Source organism: Chanos chanos, chromosome 8 (genome assembly GCF_902362185.1).
Source record: "Chanos chanos chromosome 8, fChaCha1.1, whole genome shotgun sequence".
Taxonomy (NCBI): domain Eukaryota; kingdom Metazoa; phylum Chordata; class Actinopteri; order Gonorynchiformes; family Chanidae; genus Chanos; species Chanos chanos.
In genome coordinates this window covers 10,454,389-10,465,529 of record NC_044502.1, presented here as the reverse complement: position 1 = coordinate 10,465,529, position 11,141 = coordinate 10,454,389, and the positions used below count along the sequence as shown (strand labels likewise).

Sequence of the window (11,141 nt, the reverse complement as noted above, 5' to 3'; positions counted from 1 at the left end):
AAACCTATCAGAGAAAATGAAGAAGACTACTGATAACTTTGTGAATTTGTACAAATGTATATTGGACTTTAAAGACCTCTCAAGATTGTCGAAATATTTTCAGATGCTACTGTGTAAATTATGAGCCAAATAGTTAAAACTAGGCTACATGTTGGGATTTAAATAAACTCGTTTTTAAAATTCCCACCCTTAAATACCTACCGAGGTGTGGAAAATACAGTACTGCTACACTGAGTGTATAATAATAGCTTCTTTCTAATAATAGCTTATTTCCTAAAGGTTAGTATTGATTCCACTGACAATGCTGGGTATCATATTTGCTCAAGGCTCAGTCTAAGAAGCACTTACGTAATACTAATCTACATTTTCTACTGTTCTGCCTTTAACAATCTTTGTTTTGAAAAATGCTTGTGCACACAAAGTGTGCATTTGTACGATTCATCTCAAGACCCATTAAAGGTTTATTTTTTAGTGAGTCATTAATTTGTTCAGTGAGAGTGTGTGTGTGTGTGTGTGTGCGTGCATATGTGAGGGTTTATGTGTATGGTTTAAGTTTCTGTTGTTATGGGTGTATACATACGGAAATGAGTGTACAGGAAAGGTGCTGAAACTAAAAAAATGATGAAACTCCATCTTGTTGTTTGGACTAGTCAACATGTGAAATCGCAGGAAAAGACCACAAAATCTAGCTCTTATTCACAACTAGGCACAAACAAATAAGAAAAACGTGGGTGTCCAATTGTTTTACACTGTACTGTTTTGAGCAACATATAAGTTTAAGAGTTTCACTGGTCGTCAGTTATTACCCTTGTGAAAGAAGAGAGAGCACAATTGGGCACATTTGTTGGGTTTTTCAATGTAATCTTAGATCTATTCACATCATGTTGTGATTACAGTGTTACAGTTTATTGATTTAAATGTTGTTGTTTTTTTTTTTACCTTTCTGTATCCCGACCAATGTATTGATTTCCATTCTCTTATGACTTTGAAGAAATTTCTATTTTTTTCCCCTCGCAAAAGCACAAATGTAGCTATGCAGTGCCCTAGCACCCACTTGCAATATAAAGGAGTTGATGAATACACACCTATGAAGCTCACTGCCACACTCTATCATAGTCTCATGTCACATTTGTATATTGTTGATATGTGTCATGAGGGCTTGCACACTCTCCATTTGGTTTGCTTAACAAGTAACGTTTGGCACATTGCCAACACTCAGACGTTGTTTTCTCAGATGAAATGTAGACATACTCCTAACTCCTGAAGAGAATGCTATGCTTGTTATTTTAAGATTATAGTAGAATGACTCCCTCTGTAGATGTTCTAGAGGAATAAATAGGCCTTGAGGAGAGCTGAGAAAACTTTCATGTGACCTCAAAGACCAGCAAATCTGCATTTACCCGAAGCTGATGAACGCTAGTAGTGCTGCACTCAACTGTGCAAACCACATGACCTGCCTGCATGTATCACCAGCACAAGATTAAAAATAGGTGCAGAACTAATCTCACTTCCTGTTCATCAAGAGAGGACTATCTTTTAACTGTTTTTTCTCCTCCCTTACATTAGCTACCTACAGAAAATTATTACTCAGAATCCATTAAGTGGCCCATAGCCTACCAGCAGTTCCATTTTAGTGGTAAAAACAGAAACAGAATTGATGTAATCTACACATGACTTCTTTCCCCTTTACTCAACATTATTATCTTTAGGGCAAAACAATTCACAGTGCAGCTCAGGGCAGCTTTTAAAAAAACAAACTGGCAGATCAGCGTGGTTTCTGACTTGTGTTAGAAAACTAACTCTAATCGGTCTAGATTGGCAAGTTCAATGCACGCCAACTTTTGCCACTCAGTTTATGCAGTAACGCTCAGATCTCAACGTTTTCTCAGCGCTGCAAGTGAGCCTGACTGAAAATACGGCGACCCTTGGGTAAATAGGGATTATGGGCCCATTTCCTTATAAGGGCCTATACCCGTTTGCTGCGCGATGTACGGAGCTTGTGAACTATGGTTATTAAATGAGTTGGCCTACACAGTGTTTCTGAATGCAGCTTTACTACGAGCGATGATACATAGACGTCGCGGACATTTTATTTTTAATAGTTCAGCAACCCTCGGAAATGTGTGAACTTGACTTGTTTTGCAATGAGAGTTGTCAACAAATTGTTCTACTCAATCTGACCTATGTTTCATAACTTTGAGCCAGTCGTCTAAATCCGTCGTCTAAAAGGAGGCAGTTTAAAATGAGATTTAACAGAAATAGTCTGTACTTATAAGACAAACATTTATCTATTTAACTTTAACTTCTCTCAAGCAACCTCAAAATTCAAGTCACATCGTTCAGCTCTTCTTCTTCTTCTTCTTCTTTTATAGTTTGTTTAGCATTTTTTAACATTTGACCTTCTGATGAATGAGACCACGTTAAGTAGTTTAAACAGGACAATTCTGTTTAGTAAGGCAGGGGCTTAAAACCTCTGGGGCCTCCTCATGAATTCCTTTTCTTTAACTATGAAAAATACACACACAATAATTACTTGGAAACTACAGCAATGAGAATGTCACTCATAGGCGTTCTATTTAAAACTGTAATGTACTGGGCAGTTTACACTTGGTAGACCAGTTTTCATAAAGCGAGTAGCTTTAACATCTAACTTTTTCTTTTCTTTTCTGCGCGATAACGCATAAGTCATGTCAAGTACAAGTAATTTGATCAAAACCAAAGAGTTTATTCATTACGACGTAAATTGAAAACTGAAAAGTTTTCCCCTGAAGTCTGTCATACTTTCATGCTGTAATCTAATAAAAGGTCTTATTTCTCCGTCAGCGTCGGCAAAGCCCCTTCGCACCAGCTCATGTTAGTGTAATATATGAACCTGTTAGATTAATTAATTACCTGCCTTTCCGGATATGTCCCAAGTCACCATCGGGACTATTAAAACATACATTACTCAGCATTTTCTTAATCTGGTAAAAGAATAAAACTGGTCTACACTGTGAGCCGATTTAAATTCACTTACGTCAATCGTTATATTAAACAGCATATGGACAGCTTGTGGTACAAACCAAATGTAAATCCCCAAATAATGATTTTTGTGACCATAGCCTGCGCTACGTTCCGCCGCGTAAGGTCAGCCCGATAGTCGAATTTGGTCATTTATAGCAAATTCTAAAGCTTTTATTTTCGACCTTTGGCTATTAAACGGTTGGACTGGATTAGAGAGCCGAATAGCACTGCGTAAAATGAGTTTATCCTTGTTTGTTTTCCTTTATCAGTTGTTGTCCCTTAATATTCCTTTATTAAGTACAATAAATGTCATTTTACTCGTGTCCAAATGCTAGCAGCGGTGCAAGTAAGATTTACCATTGCATGGCAGTTAAAGGGCTTCTGATATAGAAACCAAGGTTTTGTTCCACCATATATTTTCTACCTTTGATTTGGTTGATCATTTCAAAAACGTGAAGGGTTAGTCGGAGATTAGCGTGAAGATGAGTCGACATTGTACATGACTTTTCGATATCATGGTGATTTTGAGAAACACAGTCACGTCAATGCTGTTAGGACAAGCAAATTCGCCTCTCCCGTATAAAAAATGTCTAAAGCAATTCTTATCAAAATGGCGGAGAGAAAAAACAATCAGAGGAATTTACATTCTTGATATTGTCAAATCAAAACTTTCTGAAAAACCTATGCGTTTCTTTGGCAATAACAGGCTGAAAACGCCTTACACAGTGCTACAGTCATCGACCATTTCCTTGCTTGTGAACCTCGCAGGAGACTGCCTCCGTAGCGCTTTCTGCGCCGCTGCGACAGAAAATGGCTGGCCTCTAGTCTATCCAGTTTATTTGCGATCGCGGTTTATGAATTCCTTTCCACAATCGAATAGCCTATTTAGGCCTACAGCTTTATCAAAAATACGCCCAGTTTATCCATAGAATGGTTTGGGTAAATTGGAATGTGCGCCTGTACGTTTTTTCCCCAAATAAACCAATCGAATTAGCAGTATACAGCGACAGATGGTGGTACTATAAACAGCCAGAGCTAATCTTACAATTAAATTTTCATAATAGGCCTATAGTAAAATGACAAGAATGTTATTTTTTTGCGGACCATCTGCGTATTGAGTGTGCGGAGGCATTCTGTAGGTTCTGTATAAAATCAAACTAGAGTAGGTGAAAGTGGCAGTTTATTTAATCAACAACTTGGCTTATATTTATTTTGTATATTAGAGGTTTTGGGCAGTAGCATAAATGTGTCCTGCGTAGATATATGCTGATCCAATCTTACTGTTAAAAAAAAAAAGTTTACATATTTTCTTGTCGTCTGTTCGCTATAGATTTACAGCCCTAAGCGATAAATATTCCTAACTTATCATTCACTGAGATGAATGACTTGGTGTTTGGTAGTCCATTGTTTAACTAATTTTTCATCTGTTCTTCATCTGTGGATGTACTAATAGGCAACAGAAAAACTTAAAATTCCTCCACTTAAGATCAACTTTATTGCATCAGCGACCCGAAACTGGAAGTTGTTCTCGTTTTTTACTGTCCGAAATCTGAAATAATGTTAGCCTTGACTCAGGTTACCTCAGAGGTGAGGCGGGTCGAACCTTTAGACAGTGGTTCGAACTGCAACTTCGAAAATAAGATTAGGTACTGCAAATCCTATAAATTCATGGGATTTTTAATTTACTAAGTATCAGTGTAAAATGGCCAGACGATTTCTGTCATTAGACAGTTCTCGTGGCTGTGGAGGGCTAAAAATATGTTCGACAGCTACATTTTAACGATGATCTAGCCGATGTGTATTATGGTGTGCCGATAAAAATAGCGATAAGTAACCCAGCGTGACCGTAAACTGGCCTGGTATGACGCGAAGCAACCTGTTATTTTGATGTTGCGGTATTCGTGTAACAAACACTTGAGATTATGTGGTTAACATAGCCTCTTTCTGTCTTCAGCCTGTATCGCACCCAAACAAGAGGAAGCCCGCAAAGAATAACGCTCTTTAAATTGATTTGTTGACAGAGGAAACCTGATCGTTGTCCAGTTTCGCCTACACGAAGGAGCACAGTATTGTATTTCCGTCTCTAAATTGTGCAGTTACTCGCTTGCTAAAACTGCGTAGCGGTTGCCCAGAGACTAGCGCACCAATAATCTTCTACCAACTCGACCCTATACCCATATATGGCAACCGCCTCTGCTGCAGTGCAGATCAGTGCCACCAAGCCCAATTGTTTGTGGTACCATCTCAACTAATTTTTCCACGCAAATAAACAACCAGAGATGAATTCTGTAATTTTCATTATATATAAAATGGCAGCAGCACATAATACTTAAAATAATACAACAGATAGGCTAGGCTATTCGGTTAACAAATTGACTTCAATTAAAATTTTAAATGGTAGGCTATTATTAAGCTATATTTTTATCCCTCACATTGTTTTAGTTATCTGCGTCTGATGAAATTTCCACATGAATAATATGTGTAACAATCTCGCCGCTTATCAGTTTTACTGATATTCTGTGGGAATCATCGTTGGCTGATCACAGTCCCTTGCACTTCGGGCTGCCTTCGTTGGATTTGTCGCACTTTGGTAAACGAAACTCAGGGTATTTGCCCTGCAGACCGCTGTCTTTTTATGTATACAATCTACAATGCGATCGCAAAGATTTAAGTATGTTAGATTTAGAAAACGGGGAAAATCAGAGAATATTTTAGCGTTGATAGTGATATAGCAGATCATTTAGGCTACTATGAAAAAAATACATTTTTATAGTCTCTGAGGTCTATGGTCCTCCGCCCGCACCCCAATACTTGGACACAAATAACCAAATTTGAGCGGAAATACAAGCTAAACGCCTTTCATTGATGCTTTATTTTATTTTAATGTATTTTATTGTTTTTGTTGGGTTTTTTTCAGAATTATATTGTAGTTGTTAACAAACGGGCCTCTTCGCCTAGCTATAAATTAGTATACCCGGTGAAGAGATAATACAGGTTCCTAATTCACTGTCTGGATTACGTTTAAATGAACTCAAGGGTGAATGGAATTGTCATTTCCAGGCTGGTTGACTCTGCGTCTTGCGAAGCTATTCTGAAAATCGAATTCAGGCTAAGATCTAGCCTGTTATCCCGCTGGTTAATGTCTACACCAAGCCCGTATTTTCTGTCAACATTACGTAGGTACTTTGTATGGATCAGGCTTACATATTGTTCCTTGCAGAATCACGAATACTTCGCAAATAGACCGAAATCCTTTTTGTACGTGAACCAATAAAAAAGCGACAATGTCACAAATAAGCTCAATCAGATCAAATTATCTAAAAACAAAATTGTCAGCGACGATAGCCAACAAGAATATCAAACACATCTTCTCATTTTTCTTATTATTAGCCTGAAATTAACTGAAATTCTCATCCTGTCAGGTTATCTTCTTGAGTAGAGAATGGTCCGTTCGAAACTGTGCCCTGAGGAGCTGTGCAGGTGACATTTGCCGGAAATGCTTTTAGAGCTGATGCTTCGAAATTAGTGTTATGAAAAGGATTAGGGAAAGAGGCAATTACGTCAGAAAAAAGCGCAGTAAACGCACATTTAATCTCTGTACAAGAAATAGTCGTTGAATATGTGGGGTGCCTAGTTAAACAAGACCCTCACAGTCAAATCAAACTACAAAAAAGAAACTACATGCAAATTTGATGGTATGAGTCAAATATTTTAATCAAGTACAAAAGGGTTTAAATCGACAAATACAGCCTATAGCTGACTGAAACATGTTTAAATTGATAATTATGATTAATTACAAAAAATAACGAAACTCCACTAGGTAGCCTACCACATGAGTTTAGATAATAAAAAAAGAGAAAAACGATACGCTGAAAAATATTTGGGCTAATAGCAATTATGAGACAAAGGATCATCAACATGATCACAACCGCCCTCAAAATGCTTAGGCTGGCAATGTTGATTTCTAAGACATGGCAATAGATATATAATTATTGGAATCTCTGTGATCGCACACACACACTGTGAGCAGTGAATAGTGAATGTAACCTTAGACTATAATATGTATTAGTATAAGTAATTTTATATTTTGTCCCAATAATAATAATAATAATAATAATAATAATAATAATAACAACAATAATAATACCATTATTTATTATTATTATTATTATTATTATTATTATAGTTGTTGTTGTTATTATTATTATTATTATCGAAGCTGCTCTTTTTTCCAATACCAGATCATCACAAAAATATGACACAATCAAACATAACGGTACAACTAGAGCAACAATTTCTTGTAAGAGATGGCCTAATTTGGTATGGTACAATTAGTGTCATAAAAATCTACACAAACTGACAGACAAAGCAATGTTAAAGTGATTAACCTCCGCAATTTTTTGTCTAAATGCACTGTCTAAATCGCTTAATGGAATACGAGTTCATTGTTGGTCAAACGAATAAAAGTCTCTGCTGAAACCCATTTTCTTTGTAATCAGTCTTGACCATGTCTGGTGTTTCATAATGTAACCTAACAATTATAAGTAGCACACGTCAACCTTTATATTAAGAAAAATAAATTAATCTCTTTTTTGATCAATGGGGAGTCAGTTTAAATGTTGCCTGTAGAATGCAACTTGATTATACAGCGGCAGCTTATTTTGGGGTCCAAATCTGTTTTTCGGGATCGTTTTAAGTTTCAAGTTCTGAGGGCAAATCTACCAGCGACCAGCATCAGAATGCAGGTAACACACGAATTTTTTCCCTTTGTTATCACGTTCTGGGTAGTGTTAATGCGTCTGTCTACAATGTCTATAAAACATTCTGGGGTGGGGTGGGGGGGTGCGCTATGTGGACTCAAGATTTATCCATTTGGCTAACCTGAAAGTTAACATCTTACGATGGAAACATTTGTGGCCATTGGCATCACACGATTTTTTTTATTATTTTCGCTACGTTTAGTTTAACATGGGTAGTCAACGCCTATATATAATTAATGAAAAAAAAAATCCCCAAATATGTATGGTTTGCCGATAGTTCTTGACACGGCACCATTTTGTCCACGTTCCGAGCTGATAGTGTAAAGTTGCTTCTCAGCCTCACTAAGCAACCCCGTGCACGTAGCAACAGCTGAACCAATGAATTGCCTCTATATGCTTCCCCCGACAGCGGTGCCTTGGCAACATGTTAAAAAACGTGATGACGTTTCGCTGTGCTTGAGTATTATGGGATGTGTGGAATTCTGAAGTGGAAGCGGACTTGCCCACCGAGCTAGCTGCTGTGCAAGCTAACGGTAGAGAGAAGTAAACATGGAATTGTCGGCTGTAGGGGAAAGGGTGTTTGCGGCCGAATCTATCATCAAGCGACGAATACGAAGGGTACGCGAAACCATAAAATAAACTCTATATTATATCCTCTATATGTATTTTTTAATGTAATGTTTACCCGCTAACAAAGTGTCTCTGATGTCTCTGTCTCTGATGGCACGCTTAGGGTCGAATGGAGTATCTTGTAAAATGGAAAGGCTGGTCTCCGAAGTAAGTACCATTTACGTGCTTGATGGCCTGTTCATCTTAACGTTGTCAGCGTCGTCTGTCAGAATCGACACTGGGTGCAGCATGCATCTCCGATTTCCCTGTGTAGCGTCAAGCTAGCAAGCTAGCTAACCAGATAACTGGCAGATTACTCTTTTAGCAATCTGCGAAGATAGCTGATCTATACAAGCAGGGTTTGCTAGATAAGCTTAATGCGAACTTGAATGTCAAATGCTAATGGTTTGATGTGGCTCTGGATGAATTTCTTTTTTGCATAGATACAGTACGTGGGAACCCGAGGAAAACATCCTTGATTCGCGTCTCTTCGTCGCTTTTGAGGAGAGGTAGAGTTCATTAATGTGAACCTGTTTTCTCTTTGCATTCTGTAAAAATTTTTAAGAGGGAAAATTCCTTCGCGCTTTCGTCTGCACGTTGCTTTGCCAGCTAGTTGGTGACAAATGGGCATCACTTGTTATTTCAGAGAACGTGAGAGGGAGCTATTCGGGCCCAAAAAGAGAGGACCTAAACCGAAGACCTTTCTTTTGAGGGTGAGTCGCTTTTTACACAGTTAAAATGCAAATGTCAGTCGTCGTCACAAGTAGCGAAAGAAAAAGAAAAAAAATCTGCAGAGTTAGGTGGTACACTTAACGGAAACGAATTACGCAAATTGACAGTTTCTGGCATGTGGTATCTAAGCATTTTGAAGTGCCCGCTCACAGTTTCATGCGGTCGATGTACTGTTCAGCGTGATCGGACTGAATAGTTTTGCAGTCATGTTTAGAGTACCATGAAAATAATTACACGCATTAAAAATTACACCGCCAGTGAATTGTGCACTTTAAAACTTATTTATTTGATTAGATTGAACTTCTCAGCAACAAATGATGCTGAGAAATACGTTAACTCAAACTTACAGAACGTTTAAACGTAATACGTTGTCTAAGTTAATTCTGTGAAGTGTATTTTACAAATGTTGTTTCTACGATATATTAAATTTGTGATTATCCTCTCATATGTTGATTTTCTTAAAATAGATGTGGCAACCACAGTGAATTTCTGAGCTCTGTAAATGAATGGTTCAAACTAGTTCCAGTACTAACCTGAATCATGCAAGCAAAATGTCTGTTGCAGGTTTTTTTTTCGCTGTTGTTGCTGTTATAATCAGTCAGACAAATAAGTACAGTCTGTCATACAAATGATCAATAAATTTGTCCTTTATAAGACCAACAAACTACCCTTTTTGTCCCAGGCTCAGGCTAAAGCTAAAGCGAAGTCATACGAATTCAGGAATGAAGCAACAAGGAGCATACATGTCACATATCCAAGTTCAGAGCCAGTGGTAACTCCTAGAGCGAGAGAGGGCCTCCGTGCTGTGGTGCCCACCATTTTCCCTCCCAGTACAGTCAACAGAGGAGAGAGTGTGCGGGTCCGACCCCCTGAACCAACACGAGAACATCATCCCTCAGCTTTGGCTAGGTCCAGTGTTGATGGCTTTCCCCCTGCTCCCAAAAAGAGAGGCCCAAAGCCCAAACTGCGCTTTAAGGAAAGCCTTTCAAGCAATCTGCAGCCAGAGCTAGGGAATCAGAGAGCAGAGGAACAAGTCACTTACAGCTCCTCGAAAATGGCAAAACTGGTCCTGCAGGAAGAGGAGCAAAGGGGGTCGGAATTAAGAATGATTCAGGCATCTCACAGACATCAAGGTTCCGGTTACTCCAAGAAGTCAGTTCGAGCTGCCGCAAGCGGAAGCATCCGACACTTTGTGCCGGACCGGGGGTTCCTCTCCAACAGAATGGGCACAGACTTTCAGGGTGGGAGAACTATGGAATGTTCTAGTCATCTCCCTCCTCAGCATCTGAAGCACATGAATAAGAGAAGCACCTGCAAATCTGAGGACTTGCCAGTAAGGCAACAGTCAACGCTCATTGCCAAAATCCCTGTGTCCAGAATACTGGGAGTTCCTGAAGAAGATGCATGGGCCCCCTGCTTAAACAACCTGGAAAAGGTTGTGGTAACAGATGTGACGACAAACTTCTTGACAGTGACTATCAAGGAGAGCAGCACAGATCAAGGTTTCTTTAAGGACAAAAGATAGTTGCTTTATCCATGTGGACGCTGCTAAATTGTTTCCTTTTACTTTCATGAAACTTCTGAATACTTTGTAAACATTTACATACAATGTATTTAAGCAAATTAAAATTTATGTCAATATGTATATAAAGACCAAAGTGGTATTTGATAAAGATAAAACGAAAGTATGCCATTTAGGCAATACTATTTTGGTTATTTGAAAGTTGCATGCTTCTAACGTGCTCAGTTAAGTTTTTACTACATGACTGCTATGGTGTAGTATTAATTTTTATGTGACCAGGAGAAATGTGTTCTACAGGTTACTTAAGCGTCTTAGTATTGGTCCCATGATAGCTAATTTTTTTTTTTTAAGATATGACGTTAATTTAATTCCTGACAATGGGAGCCAATAATTCCTGTTTCCGTGATATATCCAGGAGTCGTTTTTTAGGTATGAGGGCCCGATGCCTTTAAGATGTATCTCATTTGCACATTTAATTTAACAAAGGGTAATCCGACTTTGTCAATTAGCAGTTG

At 38.4% G+C, this 11,141-nt stretch overlaps 1 protein-coding gene across 1 annotated transcript; it reads left to right on the top strand.

Annotated features, from left to right (window-relative positions):
* Positions 1-8,312: 8,312 nt before the first annotated feature.
* On the top strand, positions 8,313-10,629 carry cbx8b (chromobox homolog 8b). Its single transcript, XM_030782472.1, has 5 exons — positions 8,313-8,381; positions 8,497-8,540; positions 8,816-8,881; positions 9,019-9,085; positions 9,787-10,629. The coding sequence occupies exons 1-5, from the start codon at positions 8,313-8,315 to the stop codon at positions 10,627-10,629; spliced, it is 1,089 nt and encodes a 362-aa protein (XP_030638332.1).
* Positions 10,630-11,141: the final 512 nt, after the last annotated feature.

Bases quoted from the DNA above. Each gene is read 5' to 3' on its own strand.
- cbx8b (XM_030782472.1), top strand. From the start codon at position 8,313: ATGGAATTGTCGGCTGTAGGGGAAAGGGTGTTTGCGGCCGAATCTATC. The intron at 8,541-8,815 runs GTAAGTACCATT...TTTTTTGCATAG, and splicing joins TGGAAAGGCTGGTCTCCGAA to ATACAGTACGTGGGAACCCG. The intron at 9,086-9,786 runs GTGAGTCGCTTT...TTTTTGTCCCAG, and splicing joins CGAAGACCTTTCTTTTGAGG to GCTCAGGCTAAAGCTAAAGC.